The 23,611-nt window shown below is 66.4% G+C and overlaps 1 protein-coding gene across 4 annotated transcripts in view; it reads left to right on the plus strand.

The window, feature by feature from the left end:
* Nucleotides 1-23,611, plus strand: part of MEGF6 (multiple EGF like domains 6) — a 75,030-nt gene that overhangs the window by 15,047 nt on the left and 36,372 nt on the right. For all 4 annotated transcript variants that reach the window (XM_037062116.1, XM_037062115.1, XM_037062117.1 and 1 more), the window contains exons 4-5: nucleotides 374-478; nucleotides 21,792-21,914. In XM_037062116.1, the coding sequence (XP_036918011.1) occupies nucleotides 374-478; nucleotides 21,792-21,914 (228 nt within the window). The remainder of the gene's footprint in view (nucleotides 1-373; nucleotides 479-21,791; nucleotides 21,915-23,611) is intronic.

Below are 23,611 nucleotides of genomic sequence, written 5' to 3' on the forward strand. Positions count from 1 at the left end.
GGGACGAGCTCCTTCCCCCATAAACGCTTGGGTGTGTCGAGAGGCTGTGTGGGGTTCTGCCCCACCCAGAGGGGCTCCTCTGGACCTAGACCACGTGTGGCTGGGCAGGGGGGCAGTGGGGGACCCACAGCAGCAGGGCTGGGCTGCCGGCCAAGGTAGGGAGCCCATGGGACCTCCAGGTACGGGGACTCCGCCCTCAGGTGTGGTCCGGGCTGTGGTGGGGGGAGGGCCTGGGTCCTGTCTGGCCCAGGGCCTTGCCTGGTGGGTTGACTTCATGGGTGGATGTGCTCTTGGGACTCTGCCCTGGCCGGTGGGCTGGGCGCTGCCCCCAGCCTCCTGCTTCGCTCACGGGCCTCCTCCCCTCTCTCCACAGCTGACTGCAGCGCCGGCCTCTGTTTCAACGGTGGCAGCTGTGAGCCCGGCTCACCCCGACTGTGCCACTGCCCCCCAGGCTTCCAGGGCCCCCGCTGCCAGCACGGTGAGTGGGGCCCCTGCCAGGTGCCGAGGCTCTCGCTGTGCCTAGGGGACAGGACCCTCACTGATGACCGTTGTCCATCACCCTCACCCTGGGCCCTGCTGCCCACCCGAGTTGTGGGGTGCGTGGCCGACCCTGAGGCTCCTTCCTCAGTGGACGCCTCGTCCAGTACCCTCAGAACCCCTCAGCCGTGCCCTCTATAGATGGGGCGGCAGGTGCGGACGCACGCAGGGCAGTAAGTGCTTGTCCCAGGGGGTCTCCTAGCCAGAGACCGGAGTCTTCCACGTCCTTGATGTTGGAACATGGGGGGCCCCCGGGGGTCCTGCCTGAGGCAGTCGGTTGAGAAAACTGGCACATCAGAAACTGAAGTCGCACGCCCCATGGAAGCCAAGCCTCTCAGTCACTTGGGGAAACACTTGTGGGGTGCTGGCCCCAGACAGGCGTGTGGGGGGATAGAGTTTCTGTACAGTGCACACCCGCACGTGAAAATGTCAGAAGCATCCCCGCAAACATTCCCCACAGTTCTCCAAGTGACAGGAGCCAGCGTGACCTCCGGCCCCGACTCCGTCGGCCACGCCCCGCGGGGCTTCCAGTCCCTTCAGCAGAGGACAGNCCCCCCCCCCCCCCCCCCCCCCCCCGCCCTCTGTCCCTGCTGCACAGGCCAAATGCTCCCGGGCGATTTCCGGGCCTTTGAACTTGCTTCCGGAGAGCAGCTGGGGGCTTCTTCCAGGAGGACGCCAGGGCAGACACCCTGAGATGAGCGTCCACGCTTCCTGGGGCCCAGCAGGCAACCGGAGACCAGGGAACTGTGGGGAACACAAGGTCCCCTGCTTGTGGAGGGGGCCCCTCCCCTGTCGCTGTTCCCTGTGTGTTCCCAGGCACTGCCCATCCCCCAGCACTGGGCTGAGGGTAGGGGTTTCGGTGCGGGGTGCTACCAGAGTTGGGGAGGGCGGCAGTAGGTGGGGGAGTGCCGATGGTTGGGAAGCTGTCGGGTTGGGCCGCTCTGCTGGCTGGTGAAGTGCCCTCTGTTCACTGGAAGGTTCTGCGCTGAGCCTGCCCGTCTCTGGGTTCTGGGGGGGCTGCTTCTCGCAGAAATGGAAGCAGGGCCCCTCCAGGGGCTGAGGGTCCCTGCCCGGCACCCCCGGGGGCTGCCCAGAGGCCACCCACCCCGCTGAGAAGCATCTGTGGTCCCTGCCGGGAGCACCGCAGGGCCTTGCCCCTCCACGGGGTCTGTAACCAAGGTGACAGGTGGCTGGGGAGAGATTCTTCGAGGACCTGGGCCCTCGTTTTTGCTGCTGGACTTGGGTTTTGCTGGGCATCACCGTGGGGGTGGGCGGAGCACTTCTGTCCTGGTGGCCAGCTGTCTTTGGGGTGTTGCTGGGACAGGGCTGTGGCTGGGCAGTCAGCCCCACAGATGCTGCCGCAGTCCCTCGGGGGGTGGGGGGCGGGCAGCGAAGAGGTGACTCTGGAGTGCGGCCTGCCCTTGGTCACATCCTTTGGGAAATAGTGGTGACGCCTTAGGGCTGGGCTTCCACCAGACTCTGTCTTCGCCTGCCTGTCAAGGCATCCAGCTTGGAGCCACATGGGCCAGAGTACCCTCTGAGCTGAGCAGCCTCTCCACCCCCTAGATGTCCCTGCACTTGGCCTCCTGGGTACCAGAGGGGGTGAGGGCTGGCAGGGCACCATGGCAGGGAGCCAGGCCTACCTCGGGCTCAGACATGCAGTGGGGGCTCTGTGGCCAGTGGCAGGGAGCCTGTCTCACCCAGTTCAGGGCCCAAGGCTCAGAGACCCAGCCTTGGGGTGCTGGGGGGAGCAGCGTGCCCCCAGCTTCTTGGGGTCCAGGCTCCAGGCTTGGCTTTGCTCCAGAGCAGCTCCTGTGGGGACAGCCCTTCGGGGTAGGCAGAGGGTCTGGAGGCCCAGAGCACCTGCCTGTCCCTGCGTCATGCTCTGCCTGAGATGTGTGTCAAATGCCTGCGATGGCACGTCAAATCCTCACTTCCTGTGCTTGTAGAAGAGGAACCAGGGCCTGAGGGGCCTGGGGGGTCTGGGGGGCCTGGCCGCTGCCGCTGCTCAGGGAGCTGGGGCTGGAGTCTCGGCCCACCCATTGAGGACCTGGAACCTTCTGGCTGTCGCCTGGGTGGTGCCAGGACGTCATCTGGTGGATCCCCGTGAGATCTGCTTTGGAGGAGAAGGGAGTGGAACCCAGGTCCCTGTCCTGTTCTGAACCCTGGGCAGGGTGGGTGGAAGCATCTGTGCCAGGGGGTGGGGCCCGTGAGCAGCCCTTGGGTGGGCTTCCTGGGGGGGTGGCCAGCTGGGGGGCAGATGTGGCAGATGTGGCCATCAGGGAGCAGTGCAATGGGAGGGGCTGCAGGGCCACCACCTAGGCACCGTCTCCTTGGAAGGGAGGCCGAGGGAACAGGCTGGGTGTGAGCAGCCTGGGTGTGCAGGGTGGGGTGTGCAGGCTGGGTGTGCAGGGCAGAGTGAGCAGGGCTGGGTATGTGTGTGGGGCAGGGTGTGCAGGGCAGAGTGAGCAGGGCTGAGTGTGCAGGGCAGGGTGAGCAGGCTGGGTGTGCAGGGCAGAGTGAGGAGGGCGTGCAGGGCAGAGTGAGCAGGGCTGGGTGTGCAGGGCAGAGTGAGCAGGGCTGGGTGTGCAGGGCAGGGTGAGCAGGCTGGGTGTGCAGGGCAGAGTGAGCAGGGCTGAGTGTGCAGGGCAGAGTGAGCAGGGTGAGTGTGCAGGGCAGGGTGAACAGGGCTGAGTGTGCAGGGCAGGGTGAGCAGGGCTGAGTGTGCAGGGCAGGGTGAGCAGGCTGGGTGTGCAGGGCAGAGTGTGTGGGGCAGGGTGTGCAGGGCAGAGTGAGCGGGGCTGGGTGTGCAGGGCAGAGTGAGCAGGGCTGGGTGTGCAGGGCAGAGTGAGCAGGGCTGAGTGTGCAGGGCAGAGTGAGCAGGGTGAGTGTGCAGGGCAGGGTGAACAGGGCTGAGTGTGCAGGGCAGGGTGAGCAGGGCTGAGTGTGCAGGGCAGGGTGAGCAGGCTGGGTGTGCAGGGCAGAGTGAGCAGGGCTGGGTGTGCAGGGCAGAGTGAGCGGGGCTGGGTGTGCAGGGCAGAGTGAGCAGGGCTGGGTGTGCAGGGCAGAGTGAGCGGGGCTGGGTGTGCAGGGCAGAGTGAGCGGGGCTGGGTGTGCAGGGCAGGGTGAGCAGGCTGGGTGAGCAGAGCAGGGTGAGGCTCCTGGCCCCGCAGTGCAGCAGCCCCTCTCTCGGTTCTCTGGTCTGGACCCCCCAGCACCCTCTGGTGCCCCCTCTGGTGCCCCCTCTGGTGCCCCCTCCGTGCTGGCGCAGACCCACCGACCTGCGCTCCAGCTCGGAGGGAACATCCAACTGACTGCAGTTGTAATTGGTTCCAGTTTTGAAAATATAAGCCATATTGTTTCTGGTTCCCCAAATTCTTTCACTGGAACAAAAGAGTGGGGGAGGCGGCGAGGGACTGCGGGCTCGATGCTGGTGAGCAGAGGGGTGGGGCGGGCCTGCCTGCGGGGGCTCCAGGGGGGGTTCCGCCTCCCCCGGGAGGAGGCTCTGCGGGAACACAAAGGGGCCTGTGTGGGCTGCCGGGGCCCGGGGAGGGTGGAGGTGCCCCGGCCAGTGCCTGGTGCAGCTGGGGGTCCAGGGTGGGCTGCAGGCCGTCCAGAGGTGCTCATGAGACCTGGGATCTCAGACCGTACCCGGTGGCTCATGTGTAGCGTGACAGGGACACAGTGGTTTGCACAGGTGGCAGGCGTCCATGTGGGTGGGGCACCTGGGGAAGGACCTGGGCAGGTGGGCACGTGCTCTCCCCAAGCACCTGCTGTGTTGGGCGGGAGCGTGGGGACAAGCTGGTGGCGGGGCTGGCCCTTGTCCTAGGGGTGCCCGAGCGCCTGGTCTTCTGCCTGGGCTTCCGCCAGGGCGGCTCCCTCGGGGTGGCCTGGGGCTGGTGCCACTGGTCAGCGGAGGAGGGAGGTGTACCCTGGGGACGCCCTGTCCCTTGGTGGGCTCTGGGGTCCTGTGAGCACATGGGACGCTGGCGTTGAGTCTCTTTTTTCCTTTTTAAAGATTTTATTGCCCTGGCTGGTGTAGCTCAGTGGATTGAGTGATGGCCTGCGAACTGCGAACTGGGATCGCAGTTCGATTCCCAGTCAGGGCACACGTCTGGGTTGCAGGCCAGGTTCCCAGTGGGGGACATACAAGAGGCAACCATACATTGACATTTCTCTCCCTTTCTCCTTCCCTTCCCCTCTAAAGATAAATAAATCTTAAAAAAAAAAGAGATTTTATTTATTTTTTAGAGAGAGGAGAAGGGAGGGAGAAAGAGCAAGAGAAACATCGATGTGAGAGAAACATCTGTCAGTTGCCTCTTGTGTGCCCCTGACCTGGCCCGAAACCCGGGCTCATGCTCTGACCGGGAATCGAACCAGCAACCTTTCAGTTTGCAGGACGATGCCCTACCCACGGAGCCACTTACGAACATGCACGTCTTGACATTGTTGTCCTTCGCTCTGTGTGTCAGGACACAGTCACCTCTAGTCATTTCTCGTGACGCAGGCACCCCTGACCTCGTGGGACGAGGGCAGACGGAGCACTGAGGCCTGGGGCGCCTCCAGGTGCCTCCTGGTCCGAGCAGCTCTGGCTCTGTCCCGTCTGGGCCCCCACTTCCTCCCCTTGAAAGGGGCAGGCCGGGCGGGCCGCCGGGGCATTCTGGGACACTGGCCCCCAGGCCCAGGGAGCGATCAGGGCTCAGTGCTGGCGCCCCGCAGAGGGCTTCCTGGAGGTGGCGTGCCTGTGGGCTGGGACGGGTTTGGGGAGGGACCGGTGGGCTTTCTGGATGGGAGACCAAGGAGCAGCCCTGTGCCGAGAGGAGGGAGTAGGTGAGTTTGGCCCCAGGGGCTGGGGGAGACTGCAGAAGCTTTGGCCACAACCCCCAGGACGCTTAGCCTCCCTCTCTGAGCCCACTGAGGGGACCCTGAGCCCGTGGGGACCCGTGTGGCCTGCCCTTCCACACCCACCGCAGCCCAGCAGGGAGACGCATGAGTGGTCCCCCTGGGAGCCTGCACACCCAGGCCCACCTGCGCCGTGATGGGTCCTGCCCTTTGNACGTCTTGACATTGTTGTCCTTCGCTCTGTGTGTCAGGACACAGTCACCTCTAGTCATTTCTCGTGACGCAGGCACCCCTGACCTCGTGGGACGAGGGCAGACGGAGCACTGAGGCCTGGGGCGCCTCCAGGTGCCTCCTGGTCCGAGCAGCTCTGGCTCTGTCCCGTCTGGGCCCCCACTTCCTCCCCTTGAAAGGGGCAGGCCGGGCGGGCCGCCGGGGCATTCTGGGACACTGGCCCCCAGGCCCAGGGAGCGATCAGGGCTCAGTGCTGGCGCCCCGCAGAGGGCTTCCTGGAGGTGGTGTGCCTGTGGGCTGGGACGGGTTTGGGGAGGGACCGGTGGGCTTTCTGGATGGGAGACCAAGGAGCAGCCCTGTGCCGAGATGAGGGAGTAGGTGAGTTTGGCCCCAGGGGCTGGGGGAGACTGCAGAAGCTTTGGCCACAACCCCCAGGACGCTTAGCCTCCCTCTCTGAGCCCACTGATGGGACCCTGAGCCCATGGGGACCCGTGTGGCCTGCCCTTCCACACCCACCGCAGCCCAGCAGGGAGACGCATGAGTGGTCCCCCTGGGAGCCTGCACACCCAGGCCCACCTGCACCGTGATGGGTCCTGCCCTTTGAAGGAGCCTTGGTTCCCCAACCTGAGTAGCTGGTGGTGGGGATGCCCCTGGCAGGGGGGCAGCGAGGGTGGGAGGTGGCTGGGCCTGGCCTGAGCCCCTGGTCTTCGTCTGAGGGCACCTGTTTCTGAACTGGGGGCATTGGTTAATGGGGAGGAAGCGGCCACCCAGGGCCCTCGCCTGACCAGGCCTGGTCGCTGCTGCTTGCTGGCAGCCCCGGCCTCCACAGGACCTGCCTGGGACCCAGCTCGGCTCTGCTGTGTGCCCCGCCGGAGTGGGGGACACCCACCACCAAACCTCTCCTTTGGGGGCTGTTTCTCAAATCTCCAGAGAGCCCCGCGCCCCCCAGGAGCTGGTGCTGGCGTGCAGAGGGCCTGGCAGGGTGAATGGATGGGGTAGGCAGTGGTCGGTGGCTGGGACCCCTGCAGGGCTGGGGGGTGGTATCCACGGACATCCTGCTCCGGACCACCGGATGGCCCCCAGCAGACCCTGGCCGCCTTTCAGCTTGGCTGGCGCAGGGAAGGCCATGGGTGTTCGCTCAGTGACTTGTTTAATTACCAGGTTTGCCCCCAGCGCCCACAAAGGCGCCTCTGTCCTGCGGACGGCCGTGTCCTCCAGGTCTGCCCCTGCACAGCGGGGCCGTGGGCCTCTCCCCCGGGCGGGTGCAGCCCGGACGGGTGGTCTTTTGATGACATAACCACAGCAGGAGACGCCGGGAGGCAGACCCTCCTGGGTGTGGGGTCAGTGTGCTCACCCTACCTGCCCCCAGGTGCTGGCTGGGTGTTTGGTGAGTCCGGGCGGGACTGAGGCTGGGGTTTGGAGAAGGACAAGGCCTCGGTGCCTCCTAGGGCTGCCCATGGCCCTGTCTTGCCCCCTGGGTGGTCTCCTGAAGTGACCCTGTGGCCCTATCCCTTGGCTACACGGTCCTGTCCCCTCCCACTCCCCTTCCCAAGAAGCCATCCCAGGCTCTTTAAATGAAAGGCCCCTCGGGACTGGGGGGCAGTCCTGGGGCCGGCCAGGAGCTCGTCCCATTTCACACGGGGGGATCTTGACCCGACACTGCCGAGTTTCGGGTGGGGGTCAGTGATGGCCCAGCAGCAGCAGGCAGCCCCTCTGGTGTGGCCCTTGCTGATGCCTCTGCTGGGGCGGGGGCGTCGGGATGTCATCTGGGGCATGCAGAGGGCCCCCAGACTGTCGCCGCCTCAGGCGCAGCTAGATGGGCGTCCACACGGCTGCTGGGAATAGGAGCTTCCCTTGGGACCCAGGGGCCGTGTCCGGGCCCTGCAGACCCTCCCTGGCAGCAGCGCCGGGCTGAGTGGAGCCGGGTGGTTGCCCACTCACCCGAGCCCGCACCCCCTCCTCCCCCCCTGCCCCCCCGGCCACGGCTGATAGCCTGGTACTTCCTACCCCGGGCGAGGAAAGGCCTGGCCAAGCCAAGCAGGGCTGGGGCGCTGGACCTCACACCACACCGAGGGTGCGGGGTCAACCCCTGTGTCACCCTGCCAACCCCTCCCCCTCCTGTGTGCTCCTGTGCCCTCAGTCCTTCACAGTCACACTGGCCAAGGCTCTCCTTGCCCATGGAGGGGGCAGAGGGCAAAGCCGGTCCTGGAGGCCTAGGTTGTGACCAGCGTCGGCTTTCCAGTGCTCAGGGCCGGCAGACGCCTGGGCCAGGGGGTCTGCAGGGTGGCACCCAGATCAGGGCACAGGGCAGCAGAGGTGGCCGGCGGGGGTGGTGGTGTCTGGGACCCTTGGCCTGGGTGCTGGGGAGAGACCCTCGCCGGGACGATTGGCCCCAAGAAAGCGTGTGAAAGCAGACTGTCCACGTGAGCCCTCCCTCAGGCCCCTGCAGACCCCTCCCTGCTCCCGCCGCGGCAGGCTCTTCTCCTCTCCCCAGGAATCTGCCCCTCCCCACCCGCGGCCCTCTGTGGGCTGAGCAGTCCCAGGGCCGGGCGGTAGGGGTGGAATGATTTGGTACAGATGCCTGGGGAATTCCTGCCTGGGGCGACCCTGCACTCAGGAGCTGGTTCTGGGCGGGGTTGGGGGGGTGCCTGCGGCCCAGGGGTCGGCCTCTCCCGGCCACTCCTGTGCCCACCTGCCCGCTGACTGCCTGGAGACTCCCTGCTCAGGAGCAGATTCCAGGAAACCCGCCGATGACCTGACTGGGGTTCCTGGGTGGGCCCGCCGCCCCGCCCGGCAGGGTAATTAGCGAGGGTCTGTGAGCAGTGAGCTGGCATCTGCGCCCGACTCTGCCCCGGTCACGGCCGCTCCAGGCCAGCATTCCAGTGTGGGCGGCCCCCGTGCCCCGGCCCAGCAGGCCTGGACAGCGTCAGGGGAACCAGGCCCGCTGATAGCTGGGCTGGCCTGAGGGAGGCTGAGGTGTGGGCCTCGGTGCTGACTGTGAGCCAGCGCCTGTTTCTCTGGGAGCCAGGAGCCGCGGGGGACGTCTCCCCACCTTTGGGGTGGGACACGTGAACTTTGGATTAGCTGTCCACAGTGGGGTCTTACACCGAGGGCCTGGCTCACAGGCGTCAGGACAGAGGCGGCCATCTGGGCCCCCGCCCCACACGCTGCCTGTCTGCTGGCTCCCCGATTCTAGCCAGGTGGGCAGGATGGGGGTGAGAAGGGGCCGTGGGCCAATCCAGAGCAGCACGGGGCCCAGGCGCCCTGCACAGCTGTGCACATGCCTGCTTTCCCCAGGGGACAGGGCCACCCTGACCGGGGCCCTTGGCCTGCCCGAGGGACGGGTGGCCTGTGCTGTGGCGTGCGGCCTGGGCTGCCCTGGGGTAGAGAAACCTGTGGGTCCTGCCGGGTAGTCGGGAAGGTCCTAGCACAGGAGGTACCTGGGAGCTGAGCCCTGGTGCCTGCCTGCAGTGTGTCCACTGGCGACCCCCCACCCCTCACGCAGAGCAGGCCGTACTCCCTGCGAGGTCCTCGCCCTGGAGGTGTGTGGGGCAGACGCCCCTCCTGCTCTGGCAAGAGGCCAGAGTGCGGTCAGTGCTCCGGGGGCCACTGATCCCCTGGGTCATTCCTATCTCCCTGGGGACTCTGGCCATGGGGGACAGGTCCAGACTCCTGGGTCTGTCCGCCTGGAAGTCAGGGTGGCCGGCGGGGAGTAGGGGCTCCTGAGGGCTCCCGAAGCCCTGGTCTCTGCCCCTTGTGTTGCCGAGGAGACATGGGGTGGACTTGGCATCAAAACTCCAGCTCCCTGTCCCCACTGCCCCTGGGCGTCTGCTGGTCCCACACAGCCCCCTGCTTCCTCTGGTTGTCACCGCAGGGTTCTGGTGCCTGTCCCTGGCTGGCCCGTCCCCCACTGCCCTCTCTGGCTGGGTCTGTCCCAACTGAGGGCCACCCTCCAGGCTGGCTCTGGGCAGGGCCCAGGACAGGCCACCACCACGTGGGCCCGATGGGTAGAGCCCAGGGCATGCAGCTGCTCTCTCCTGTGGGGCACCTCTGGGTGCCCTGGGCGAGGAGGGCTCACAGGAGGCGTGGGAGTGCTGGGGACAACGGGGCCCAGATGAGTGGCGTGTGCCCGCTTGGCACTCGGCACCAACGCCCATACCTGTTCCAGCCCTGCTGGGAGACGCTGTCACCTGTGGCTGCTGCGTTGGGAGCTCACATGGCTTGTCCCCGCTCGGAGCTGCGAGTGTGGTTGCTGCCTGCGAGAGCCACGGGCTGGGGGAGCCCTGGGGAACGTGGTGCTCTGCTGGGCACCTCCACTTTCCTGTGGAGTCCTCTAACATCTCTACACAGGTTGCCACCCACTTTTGGAGGGGGACACAGAGGTTTCCGAGGGACACTTCATGGCTGGGTGCACCCTGCCATGGGTGCAGAGCTGAACTTGGCCAGGCTGGGGCACTGGTGAGGGCCCAGCTGGGGCTGCAGCACCAGGTGCAGTCGCCCCGCAGGCCCTGGCAACAGGTGGAGAGACGTCAACTCCAAGACAGTCCCAGGCTGGGGCTCTGGGGAGAGGCCAGGCTGTCCGGGAGCAGGGCACTCAGAGGGCGGGTGGGGACGTGGTTCACCCCCTTCCCTCCCTCCACTGCTGTGGGGTGGTGTTTCTGCCCCTGACACTGTCTGGCCCAAGTCCCTCCTCTTACAGACTGCGCTTCAGCCTAAAGAGAGAGAGCACCGTGCCCTAGGCCCCTGCCCGCCGGCCGGGGGCGGGGGCAGGCACCGAGAGGACTCCTGCAGGGCTCTCTGCGCACTGAGTGAACAAGTGACCGGGGTCTGTGGCCAGGCAGGCTCTCTCCTGCAACTGCCGACACCATTTTACTTCCCTCCACCCCTCAGTCTGGGGAGGCAAATGGTGCCTCTGGGGACGCCCCCCCGCCCTTCCTGAGCTTCCCTGGGACCCAGGAAGGCTCTGGAAGCACAGCCCCAGGGCAGGTCAGGGCTTACAGACCCCCTGGCAGGGCTTCTGCCCCAGCGAGAGTGCCCCTACCCTGCCTGCAAGGCTGGGATGGGGCACTGGCACCCCCTGGTGGTGGCGAGAGGCCAGAGCAGGTGCTGGGGGCTGCCTGGGATTTAATGTCAACTGTGACGGCCAGAGGCCAGGCTCCCTGCATCACCCACGCCTGAGGCCAGCTCAGCCAGTGATGCCTGCTGTCACACCTGACAGCTGCTGAGGCCTGAGGGACCCGAGTGGGAATGAGGGTACAAGAGCCTGATGGGGGGTCCAGGGAGAGCGTGGGGGAGGGGCAGCCTGGGTGCATGCCCACTCACCACCCGCCCGCTCACTGTCCACCCCTGAGCCCTCGCTGCGCCTGTCCCTGTCCGCTGGGCCTCAGCCAAGAGGCCAGGCAGGGTCCCTCCTCACGGGTGCGCATCCCGGCGGGACAGCAGGAAGTAAGAGCGATTTCAGGACTGTGGGGAAGGGGTGTAAGTCAGGAAGGGGCAGGAAACAGCGGAAGGGCAGGGGCTGTATCAGAGGGGACTTGAACTGCTGTGAGGACACGTGTGTGAAGGGCCGGGCATGACCGAGAGGTGACTCATCCAGCATTGATGCTCCAGGGGGCCAGCCCTGCAGGGCCGTGTCACTGAGGCTCTGGTAAGGCCAGCCAGGGGGCTGCCAGTCACCTGTCAATTGGCGTGTGCTTGGGGCGTGTACTCTCGTGGTGGGACCGCTGACCAGTGGGGCGGATGGCGGGGCCTGTCCTGATGTTGGGACGACCAGGCCAGGAGCGGCCAGTGGGAACGGGGCTCCTGTTTGGGCCCCTGCACCAGAGGGGCTGGTGAGGCAGGTGCCCTCTGGCTGCAGGGTTTTGCCTGGCTTCGCAGGCCGTGCAGGAATCTGGCCTCTCTGGGCCTCTGGCTCCACGCGGCGGGTGTGTGGGCACCGCAGGGCCCAGCCTCAAGACGCCCTCGGTGCCGCACCAGCCTCCCTGTGGCCTCCGTGCTCCCATCTGCAGAGTGGAGCTGGGCTTCAACCTCTGGGCCTCCGGGTCCCTGTGCCCCGGCGCCGGCCCCGTCTGTCTCCCTCCGGGGCGTCTGGGCGAGGGCACTTGGTGGGAAACCTAGGACGTGTGCCCAAACCCGGACCCCAGACAGGACAGCCACCAGCATTCTGTTTCCCTCTCCTCGGCCCGCGTTCTGTCAGCAGACACTGGCTGGCCTTCCCTGTAGGCCTGCCCAGCTCCGGGCTGGCCTGGCTGTGGCTGCTGAGCGGGTGTGGCCTGGTTCCAAGGCCCTGCGCTGGGGTGGTGGCGGGGGAGGGGGGGCAGGCTAGCCAGCCCAGGAGGTGTGGTGTGGGCCACGGAGGGGGCGTGTAACCTGAGCCCCGCCGGTCCCAGGGGGGCAGCCTGCAGCTCCATGGAGGGGCTGTGTGCTCCTCCACACTCGCCCAAATCTGTCCCTGAGGCCTGTAGCTCTGGGGCCCCTGCATGGACCTGCCCTGCTGGCTTTTGAGGATCAAAAAAGAGAGCGAGATGGGCCTGGATGAGGGTTTGGGCAGACAGAACAGGCCACCTGGGAAGGTTCAAGTGAGGCGTGTGCGTGCCTTAGCCTGTTCACTGTGCAGGGGCCACGGCTGGGACCCCTTCCCACGGGGCAGGGGGCTGAGCTGGCCAGCAGACTGGGAGGCCTCTGGGAAGGGATCCTAGTGGGGGCTGAGAAGGGGCATAGGTGAGAGCCAGGCCAGAGGAGGGCAGAAGTCCCGGTCAGGTGCTGGGCACACCTTCTTTTGGAAAACCAGCTGCCCACCCCAGGGGGAGTCCTGCAGGGGGCAGGCTCCTGGCCTTGCCTGTGGCCTTGCCCGCTCAGGAGCCAGCCGAGGGCGGCTTGCACAGGGCGGGTCTGGCTGAGTGGCTCCTGGCTGGTCAGAGGGCCAGCCGGCCAGGGAAGCAGGTGTGTCCAGCCCGGCTTCACACCAGGGAGGCATGAGGGGTCAGCAGAGCTGTGAGCAAGGTGTTGGAGCCCAGCCGAGCGTTCTCAGCCAAGGGCACAGAAGGTGCACACATGCACATTTGCGCACACCCCACCCCCACACGCCGCACAGGAATGCATACACACGGTTGGCACACAACACATGTGTGCAAACACAGACACACACATGCAGTCTCACACAATGCAAACACCCACATGCACACAGAACACACATGCACTCACACACATACACACATGTACCTGCACGTGCACACGGGCCTGTGAATGCACACACACAGGAGCTGGGCTGAGTGTGCAAGCCCTTTCTAAGTGGCACCCGAGGCGTGGGGCTCCCCGAAGCCGGGCACTGGCCCCAGGCTGTGACCCGTCTGCCGAGCCAGAGAGTGGGGACGTCCTGGAAAGGAGGCCTGGGGTGGGGGGTGCGGAGACCTGGACGTTTGGGGAACCAGGGAATGTTCTTGGCTCCCTTCCGGGCCTTTTACATTTTGTCTTGTTTTCTGGGAAACACATGGGGAAAAAGCCCTGTTTCCACATTTTTGCAGGCTGATTTGTATAAACAGACTGAACCTGATAACTTTCAGACTGAACAGAAACCCCGTCCGTCAGCCTCAGGCATGTGCCCCACGAGTCCCCCCCTTCATTTTCCTTCGGGGGAGGCACAGTTCCCTGGGGCTCAGGGCTGCGATGGCGCCTTTTCATGGACCCGCTGCCCATGCCCTGGGGGCCTTGGACAAGCCCCCAGGGCCTCCACCTCTAAATGAGCGGTGGACTTCAGTCCTGGGGCCTCGCCCCTGCTCCTGCCCTGGGGGCTGCCACTACCTTAAACACCCCAAATGGCAGCTTCCTGCCGCCTGCCTGCTGGGCTCCTGCTCGGGACCTGCAGGGCCCCTCACCTCCGGCCTGAACTTCTGGGAGGCCTGGCCCCCCTTAGCCCTTGGGCCTCGGTGGATTGGGGAGCACCCCCCACACCAGTCCCTTTAAGCTCCTCTCGAGGACTGGCTCTTTTCCTGGTTTCTGCCTGGCCAGAGCCATGGCCCACTCTGGTCCGTGGGGCTGAGTGGGTCCGAGCGCCCCCTTCTGAAGGCTGTCTCCTTCTGGGGGGGTCCGTGCCTTGGTGGCACCCTGCCTGCCAGAGACCTGGGGGATTCGTGAGGTGCTTCCTCAATGTGGGGAAACTTCCCCACTTCCTGAAACTTCCCTTAACCCGGGGCCACCTCTGTGCCTGTCCCTGGGGTGCAGAGGGGCCAGCAGCCCACCCCTGCCCCACAGAGTCTGTGGATTCGAGGACAGGTGTGTGCCCGAGAGAGACGTGGGGGCGGGGGAGCCCGGCACCCCACTGGTGGCCTGCCCTGTGGCCTTCTGCTGGGGGGCAGTGCCTGGTGACCTTGGAAATCCAGAGCGGGTGATGCCTGTCTGACCGTTTCTAGGCGACCCACTCTTGGTTTCCATGGTTGTCCTGGAAACCACCGATGGGGCGGGGTTTGGGGCCCAGGTTTCTCCTGGCCGGGGAAGGAATCCCGACCCTGGGAAGACCAAGCGAGCAGCTTGGATGAGTCCGTGGGCCTAGGCTGCACAGGTTGTGGAGACTCTGTGGACAGACCCTCTGGGAAGGGCGGCCCTCCCCCCGGCTGCTGTAGCTCTGGGTGACACTGAGGTGGTGGGGAGGGGACCCGCAGGAGGCCCACCCAGTGCCACCAGACACCTGGCTCTGCTGGAAACCTTGTGTCAGCACTGCCCACAGTGACAGGCGCAGCCCACGACCTGCGTGCTCCTGAGGGCGGGTGCGTGGGGGGGAGGGGGGGTGTGGCGGGGAGGGGTGCGTGGGACTCTGTGCTTTCCATTCAGTTCGCCGTAAACCTAAACCTGCTCTAAGAAATAAAACCTGTTCCTTCGGAATGAAACAAATGGAACCCCTCAGCCGTCAGGGCTTCCTGCCCCGCCCCCGCTGAGTGTGTGGGGGCCCCCCGGTGTCCTGGGCACGGGGCTTTGCGTGTGCTCAGACCCTCAGTTCCTGTCCCCCGAGGACGGGCTGTCCGTCTCTGCCTGTCGCCCCATCCCCAGACTCCTCGTGGTTTCTAACTGCCACTGTGACAAACGTTTGGAAGCTGTTTGAACAGCCGGGCGTCGAGGCGAAGCCTCAGAGCACGTGGACCGAGGGCCTCCCCCCGTCTCGAGGCGATGGCCGCCCCAGACCGGAAGCACCCACCCCGCACCCCAAGGCCTCTCACCGCGGGCCTCCCCACCTTGCGGTTGCCCTGGGGCTCCTGCAGGCAGTTTTTGGAGCTGCCACCAGGGGGTGACATTGGACCAGCACAGCCCTGCTGCTGCTCAGGCGTGCACAGGCAGGAAGGGGTGTCCTCCAGGGTCCAGATGGGAAAGGCCCACCCAAGGCACTGCGAGCGCAGGGCTCGGCTTCCAGAGCAGGGAGCACAGCCCTGGCCGGTGCCACGCCGGCCAGGGCCTCCTCTGAGCCCTTCTGGGTGGGTTCTGCCCCGGGATGCTCCTCCCAGGAGGCCCCCCGCCCCCGATGCCCCCTCTGCACTTGGCCCCTGCACCACACACCTGTTTGTGCTGCTTGGTCTCCCCCCAACCCCTGGGAAAGCTGAGAAGGCTGTTCCTCATGTGGGGGTGGGCGTCTGTCCGCAAGCAGCTGGTGCCCTTCGGGGGAGTGGGTGACGGAGGGCCCCTACCCAGCTCCCCCTGCCAGGGCTGAGGCGGGCTGAGGTCCTACATCGATTGCACGGGGATGCGCTGGCTCCCCGGGTGGGTGGGACCTCTGAGCTGTGGAGGAGGCCACCGTCCGCGGGAGCCTGGGGCCTGGCAGCCAGGTCCCGAACAGGGCAGCCCCCCGCCTTGCAGCGCCCTCCCCGGGCCCCGGAGGCCAGGGACCCTCGGCCTCGGGGGGCCGTGCGAGCTCTTCTCTGAAGAAGTGTGTTTTTCTTTCTAGTCTTAAAGGCGACGCCTGCCTACGCCCACATTTTCTTTTGCTGCTGTGCAGTCACCACACACTTGGCTTCTTCAAACAGCACCTGTTTGTCCCCTCACCGTTTGGGGGTCCCGAGTCCAACACGAGTATCGCGGGGCTGGAGTCCAGCTTTGGGCAGGACTGGCTTTTTTCTGGAGGTTCCAGGAGTGTCTGGTCCCTTCCAGGCCTACAGGTGCCCCTGTGGCCCCTTCATTGCCCTCAAAGCCAGCACAGTGGCATCTCGGACCCCGCTCCCCGTGCCATCACCTCTGTCCTCAGGCCTTGACTCTCTCCCACCGCCCCACCCGCTGGCGGGGCCCTGAGATCACACATGCCCCCCCCCACTTCATCCTGGACGCTGTCCCTGCGTGAGGCCCGCTGGCCAGCAAACTTGATCCCGCTCCGGCCTGCCCGCGCTGGCGGCCCCAGGAGCCGGGTCAGGGTGAGGGCATCTGGGGGGCGGTTTCTCTGCCCGCCACAGTAACTAATTCTGGGGAGACGCCGCTGAGGGCGGCAGCCTGGCCCCGAAACACAGTGGGACAGCAGGCTGAACTCTGCAGGGAGGCCTTTCTGGGCCTTTCCGCTGCCCCGTGTGCCCGGGGCCCTGGTGGGGTCACTGCGGGTTTACCTCCTTCCAGCCAGCAGCCTTGGCCCTGCCAGATACCGTGGAACCTTGTGCAGGGGATGTGGCCTGCTCTGCCCGAAGAGGCTGGTGGTGGTCTCTGTGGGCCGAGGTCAAGGGGTTCAGCTTGGGAACCCACCAGCTGGCTTCACACACGTCTGAGGGTGCTGCGGTCAATCCGGCCCCCACCTGTCCTGGGAACTGCTGGGCGTGGGGATCCAGCAGGGACCGTGAGATGGCGGGACAGCATTCCGAGTGGGAGCCTGTTTCTGGCAGGTTCTCCTGGGAGGCTCTTCAGAAGGCAGATCCTTGACACCCACTTCCTGAGCCTGGGGCGAGGGTGCGTCTGCTCTGGCCGCTGGCCCTCATTCCTGCCCCACCTGGCAGGCACCGCCCTGGCAGCTGGGAAGCTTGGCTTGGCCCGAGAGCCTGGAGTTCCTGGGACAAGCCCAGGCGGGTGCCTGGCCTGGAGGAGCTGGGAAGGGCGAAGGGTGAAGGAGACCGCGGGTGGATGCGGGCAGGGCTCTCCGTGTCCTGTGGGGTCTTGGCATTGCCCCACAGGTTCACACAGCCGCGGAGAGCGAGCAGCAGTCTGGGTTCTGGTGCTGAAGGCCTGGGTCCGGGGCTGTTCTGATTTGGGTCTTGGGTGCTGACCCAGATGGGATCGATGCCGACAGCCTGGTGCTCTCCTCCAGAGTCCCCTGGTCGCTGGTGGACTCCTCAGCCACCTGCCTCTTCCCATTTTAGAGATGAGGAAGCTGAGGCCCAGCCAGCGGGATTTTGTGATGGCCCATGTTTGCCCTGCAGCTGAGAGGCTGAGCAGCTGGGCCCGGAGTCTGTGGGGCCCCAGGCCCATTTTTGGTGTGGCCTCACCTGCTGGAGCAGAGAGGAGGTGCTGGGGGGCCCCCTCGAGCACTGGCGACGTGGGAGATGCCACAGCAGCCGCAGGCTCACGCGTCCTGCCCCACCCACTTCCCGCCCCACGGTCCAGGCTCTAGAGGAGGCAGGGCGGGTCCTCCTTGGAAGCTCAAGATGGGGCGCAGCCTGCCCACGCCTGGGGGTAGCGCCGGGACCCTGAGCCCCAATCCCGGCCTCTGGAACTCTGAGAGGATGCATTTGTGTTGTCCCAGGTCTGTGATGCTTGGTCACAGCCTCCCGGAAAAGATATGCCCCACCCCCTCGTTACCCAGCACTGAGGCCAGGACACTGGGCCCCTTGCCTGCCTGGCTCTGGTGCATTTCCTACTCCCCTGGGTGGAAGCCAGGGCCTTCCTGCACCTCTGCCCAGATCAGGAGCGGGGCCCCCGCCTGCACTGGGCCCTGCCCCTCCTCCTCTGCCCTGCCCCGCCTTCCCAGTGGCCCCAAGCCCTTGCCTTCCCGGCTGGCCACCCCGAGCCACCTTGCCTCGCACTGGCTGACCCAGGTGCTCCCAGCCCAGCATCTTCTCCCTCTGTCTGACCCCTGTGGTGTCTGTCCCCCAAGGCTGGCTTGGAGCACCCATGGGGGCCTTGTCTCACCCTGTCGGGGCTGGAAGCCCTGCCCACGACATGCAGCGGGATGTGGGGGGGGACTCAGGTGGGGCTGAGCAGGCTCCAGAAGCAGGTCCCCACTTGCTCTGGCCGCGGCTCTGAGTAGGCGTGTGAGCCTGCAGAGCCTGCTGGCACAGGGACCCAGGTGTCCCGCTGCCCCCGAGGGAAGGAGGGGCCGTGGGCTTCTGGGGGTGGAACATTCTTGGGGAGATAGGCAGCCCGCCACATCCTGCCGAGGGAGGGGGTTCCTCACGTCGGTGCTGTCTGATGTGCTGGCTATGGGGAGACTTCAGCACCCTTCTTCCCAGTCCATGGACCTCCTGTCCTTTAGCCAGGCTCACGGGCATGAGGGGCGGCCCACCCTTCCCTGGGAGGTGCCCTTCCAGGCCCCGGAGAGCTCACGGCCCTCGGCGAAGCCCCAGCGTGAGGCCAGCCCCACACCTGCAGCTCTGACATGTCTGCCTCCAGAGGCCGTGGGCTGCCCCAGCGAGCTGGTCCCCTCGGACCCCCATGGAGACCCCGGAGCGGCCCTGGCTGGTCTGGGCGTCACCTGGCTGCAGGCTGGAGGTGTTCCAGGCTTCCTCCACTTGCGGGGTCTTGTAAATCCTGGCTCCCAGCAGGTAGCCCACAGCCTGGGAGGGCAGGTGGGGGTGGGGTCACTGTCCCCACAGGCCTGGTGAGCCAAGGCCCAGCCACCCCTCTGCCCACCACGCTTGGGGCTCAGCCTCATTTCTCAGGTGACCCTTCCCCAACCTCATGGGTTCCTCTTCCTCACAGCAGGTGGGGGACCCCTGGCCGTGCCCCTGGTCCACCCTCACTCACCTCTACTCCCAGACTTCCAGGGAGAGATGCAATGTGCTCCGGGGACACAGGACAGATGAACTGTGTCCCCTTCACCAGGTGGGGAAACTGTGGGGCCCTGGTTGCCCACAGCAAGTCCAGGACAGGCTGGGTCCTGGGCAGGAAAGTCAGGTGGCCGTGGGTTCTGCACTCTGGAAGCCTGGGCGTCGGGGGTCAGGAGGAAGAGGAGGAGGGGAGAGCAGGGGAGGGCAGTGGCTCTGAGGCCCTGGCAGTCAGGTCGGGCCCCGGGCTCCCCCGTACCCACAGAGGGGCGCCGGCCGTCCCCTGCTCCTGCCTCAGACCCGAGGCCCCTGTCCACCCCGGCCCAGTGCAGAGCTGCCCCCTTTCAAATGAGTGATTCAGTGGCATTTAGAACATTTACCACACTGTGTGACCGCCGCCTTCCAGAACCTTCCCCTCCCCCAGAGGGAACCCTGGACCCCCTTCCTCCCTCCCTGACCCCGCCCCCACCCTAGCAGCCCCAGGCCATGCCCTGCCTCTGCGTTCGTCCATCCTGGACATTTCTGTCTAGGGTGTCACTGTGTGTGGCCTCTCCTGCTTGCCCGGCTCCTCTCTCTGAGGTCCCTCCGCCCGCACTGGGTCAGGCTTCACTGCTCCCTCGTGCGGATGGCTCTGGCTGGTTTCTCCGCTCGTCCACTGATGGCCCCTGGAATCGTGTCGCCGTGGTGACTGAATGCCCACAGCATGGCGTCTGCCTGAGCCTGACCACAGCTCTGGGCGGTGCCCGCGGGGGGCTTGCTGGGTCATGTGGGAGTTTTGAGTTTGCCTGGCTGCTGGAGTGGACAGGGCTGGGGACAGGCTTCCCCTGGCCCTCCATCAGCCCAACCTCGGCTCTGAGTGGCCTCTGCCACCCCCTGCAGCGGGGTCCCCAGGGAGTGGCTCGGTGAGGCTCGAGGGCCAGCCTTTGAGTGTCAGCGCCTGCACTCCAGGATCGCAGGGGCTAGGGGCCATTCCTCGCCACAGAACGTGTTCCCTGCAGAAAACGAGGACAGCGCCGCCTTGGACGGACCCCAGATGCCTTGGATGTGCTGTGTGCCCGTGGGTGGGGGCGTAAGAGGCTGAGGCTCTAGGGCACCTGTCTCGGGAGCAGGTGCCGCCTCTTCCTGAGTGGAGTGCTCCCCAGCTGAGGCCAGACGGCCAGACTCCAGCTCCAGGCCGGGAGGGCCCGCAGGCCAGAGCTGGAACGGTGTCCCCTGGGGCGAGCTGGCCTCCCAGGCACTGAGAGGCCCCCGCAGGCACCTGTGCTGACAGATTCGTTCAGCAGACCCCTGGGTGGCTGCCTTGTGGGGGACCTGGTGCTCGATGTCCTGTCTGAGTTACAACAATGGACAAAAGGTTAAGGATCGCTGCCCCCCAGCCTGGAGGGGCGCCATTCGGTCTTCAGTTGTTGTGGGTGCTGGGCAATGAGAAGGTGGCCTCGAGAAGGGGCGAGCTGGGGAAGGAGGAAACAGGTGATGAGGCACCGCCCCCCACCCCCACTGAGCTGGTGACTTGGAGCCCTAAGCGCAGTATCTGGGCCCTCCCCCTGGCAGCGCCCCCCCCCCACTGCCCACCGCCCGAAACGATGGCGTCCTTGTGTCTACCCCCAGCGTGCCAGCTGCCTGTACGGCAGGTGCTCAGAGCAGAGAGGAGCCTGCCGTATCCCCGCGCCCCTCCCTGGGCCTGGGGGGTCCCCTCCTCCGTCTGGGGAGTGGTCCGCAGGGGGCTGCTCATCCCACCGCGTCTGCCTTTCTCCCGGCGGCCCGAAGTGTGAAGTTGGCTCAGACCGGCAGGCCTGGCACCCCTGCCCGGGGCGGCCCAGTCGGCTGCTGGCGGATGCAGCTGCAGGGCCGCTGAAGCAGCAGGGCCTCCCCACGGAGGGGACTGTCTGGGGGACCCGGGGCCATCCCCACCCCGTGTCCTGGGATCAGGGGAGGGGCTTTGAACCCTGCTGGGCAGCCTCCCAGGTGAGCTGGGAAAGCACTTGCTGGGTCTAAACCACCCCCCCCCGCCCCCGCACCCAGCGACCTGCAGAGTAGCCCCATGCCAGGACAGGCCAGCAGCTTCCTGAGTGCCTCACACCAGCCACTCCTGGCCCCCAGGTGCTGTGTCCCCAGGCCAGGCCCTGCAGGGAAACCCTGGGCCTTGACCCCTAGGCTGGGCCGACCTCCGTCTGACCCGATGTAGCTTGCTAGGAATTCCCAGAAAATTCCCACCGTGAGCCTTGGCAGGCCGGACTGAAGTTCGCATTCCAGGGGACTGAGGGGCTTCCAGCGGAGGCTGTTCCCGTGGGACCGAGGCCCCCCGCACCCTGAGCCTGCCTCCGGTCGCCCAGGGCCCTCCCACAGAAGGACAGGGGCGAGCGCCATCGCCTGGAGGGATGCAGTTTCAGGGTCTGGGGCTTGGGCCTGGGCCCGCCAGCTGCGGCTGTTGGCCCCAAGGGGCTGCTCCGTGTGTGGGGGCTGTCTGACTTCCTGTGCCTACCTGTGGACTGTGCCAGCACCTGGCTGTCCCCAGCCTGGTGCCTGCTGGGGTCCCTGTTTGCTCTGCACCTGCTTCCAGGTCACATTCCCCATGACACTGGGGAGACTGGCCTTTGGCCTTGGGAGCCTGGGAGGACAGGGCGGAGCCCCCTCAACCGGGGCTGGGGGAGGGCAGAGGCGCCGGGTCGTCCCATCACCCTACACGGGCACGAGGTCACCGAGGAGGCAAGGCAGGGCCCTGTCCCTCCCTGTCGGCAGCCTGAGCCCCACAGGCCTGTGGCTTGGGGTCCAGTGTGTCAGGGCAGTGACGCCCCAGTCCCAGGAGGCAGGCGCCCACATTCTCGTGGCCACGAGGGCAGGATGCAGGCCAGGGGCACTGGGGTCTGGGCTCTCCCTACCTGCTCCTTCCTCAGTGCGGGGCCCACGGGCGGGGCTGCTGTGAGTGTGCCTGCGTGGCTGTGGCCTCCTGGTCCCAGGACTGGGAGGCCTGGCGTCCCTGGCAAGCTGAGCCGACAGCTGGAATGCACACGCCCGTAGGTTCTGGTCCCTGGGTCCCCGCCACTGGTCCCGGGTGCATGGAGGGATCTGGTGATGGTGTGGCTTTGCTGCCACCGGGCTCTCACCCTGGCCCCGCCTCATGGGGCTGGTCTGGAGGGGTGGGGCTTGCCCGTCTCTGCCCAACAATGTCCACGTGTGGCGTGGGGTCTGCGGCTATGGGGTGGCAGGTCCCCCTGGGGCACTCACTGCGTCTCCCCCCCACAGATGTGAACGAGTGTGCCACCGGCAACGGGGGCTGCGAGGCCCACTGCTGCAACACCGTGGGGGGCTTCTACTGCCGCTGCCCCCCTGGTCGCCAGCTCCACGGAGACGGAAAGACCTGCGGAGGTAGGTCCGGGCCAGCCACTGCCCCACCCCCACAGCCACCGCCTGGCCGCAGCTTCCCTGCCTGGCTGTTGCTGACGGCGGCCTCCTACCCACCTCAGGGCTCCTCCGGGGGGGCTGCGTGGGGTCCTGGGTGGTGCCCAGTCCTTGGGGGCAGGTGACCAAGCACAGGGCCCACGAGGGAGGGCGCGGCTGCGTGCTGGGCGTGTGCGAGGGCCCCCAGGGGCACCTGGCGGGGGTCTAGAAGCACCCATGATCTCCGGGCACATTCTGGGCCCAGCCCTGCCACTGCGGTGGGTGTCAGCAAAATCAAGAGCAGACAGAAAATTCCAGAGAGAAGAGAGACAAGGGAGAGAGGGAGGGAGGGAGGCGGGTGGGAGGCACAGATTAGGGCCAAGGTGGGAAGAAGGTGGGGGCAGACGAGGTATGGACACTCCTTCACCTGCTACGGCCCCCGCCTGGCCCCCGGCTGGCCCGCTGTTCCTTGGGCAGCAGACAGTCGCTGTCTCCCCCCCCCGCTGAAGCCTGCTTTCCCAAAGAGAGCAGTCTGCAGCTCCAGCTGTGAGCCGTCTGTCTGTCGGAGGTCGGGGCGGGGGAGTGCCGCTGGACCGGAGTCTGGGAGCTGGGGTCCGCTTGGCCGAGGCGTCCGGGAAGCAAGGCTCGTGTGCCGAGGTCTCTGTGGTGGCCAGAGGTGGGGGGCCGGGAAGCAGCGGGGAGGCCTCCTCGACCCAGACCCTGTGCTCAGGCCCCAGCACCTGGGGACCTCGTGTCTGTGGGGGTGCAGGAGCCAGGGCTCATTGACAGCAGAGTTGGCTCCACCTTACCGCCCAAGCTATGGCCTTGGCCTTGATTTCCTGTCTGCACACAGAGCCGGTTGGGATACAGAGCCCGCTGAGGCCTGTCCCCCCACCCTAGGGCAGGGGAGATGGGTGGAGGGTAGGAGTGCCCCTCCTTAGACCCTGGGTAAGGGGGGGCACCCCTGCTGCCAGGACCCCCCAAACCGGTGCCTTCTAAAGCGGGGTGACCACACTGGTGGAGGCGATGAACTGAAGGGTCTAGGCTGGGGCAGGCTCAGGGCAGGCTCCCTGTGAGTGTCAGATACCTGCCCCCTTGGCCCAGCGTGCCCACAGGTGGGACGGGACCGCCCGTGACAACAGCCGCCCTCTCTGAGGTCTCCTGCGCACCGACACACCGGAGGTGTCCTCAGAGGACCCTGACCCACGTCCCGTCGGTGGCAGGCGCACTGCCCAACCTCCCAGGCTGGCCTCAGGTTTCCCGTGCCCTGTCCCTGTTGTTCCTCAGCCACCGTGCCCTGCTCAGACCTGTGGGGCACGCACCCCCATCCCTGTCAGTGTCCAGAGCCTCTGACCCTCCCTCGAAGGCTCGTGCCAGGCCCTGGGGGCGGGGCGTGCGGGGCTGCTCCAGGGGTCCTCCTGACTTGGGTTCTGTGCTCGGGGTGCTGGCCAGCCACGCGTCTGTAGGTCCTGGATGGTAAGTCCCCAGCTTGGCCACCAGCCCAGGTGGGCAAGTTGGCCTCGACGGCATCTCTGTAGGAGGTGTTGGAACCCCTCAGCCTGGAAGATCCCTGAGGACAGAGAGGTGGCCACTCTCCAGCAGAGTTGGCTGAGGGCGAGCGGGCTGCAGACGAGCTGACTGGGGCGGGGGCCAGGCGCAGGCCATGGCCTCAGCCCAGCATGCGG

This window comes from Sturnira hondurensis, unplaced genomic scaffold (assembly GCF_014824575.4).
Source record: "Sturnira hondurensis isolate 20B ecotype Veracruz unplaced genomic scaffold, ASM1482457v3 Scaffold0013931, whole genome shotgun sequence".
Lineage (NCBI taxonomy): Eukaryota > Metazoa > Chordata > Mammalia > Chiroptera > Phyllostomidae > Sturnira > Sturnira hondurensis.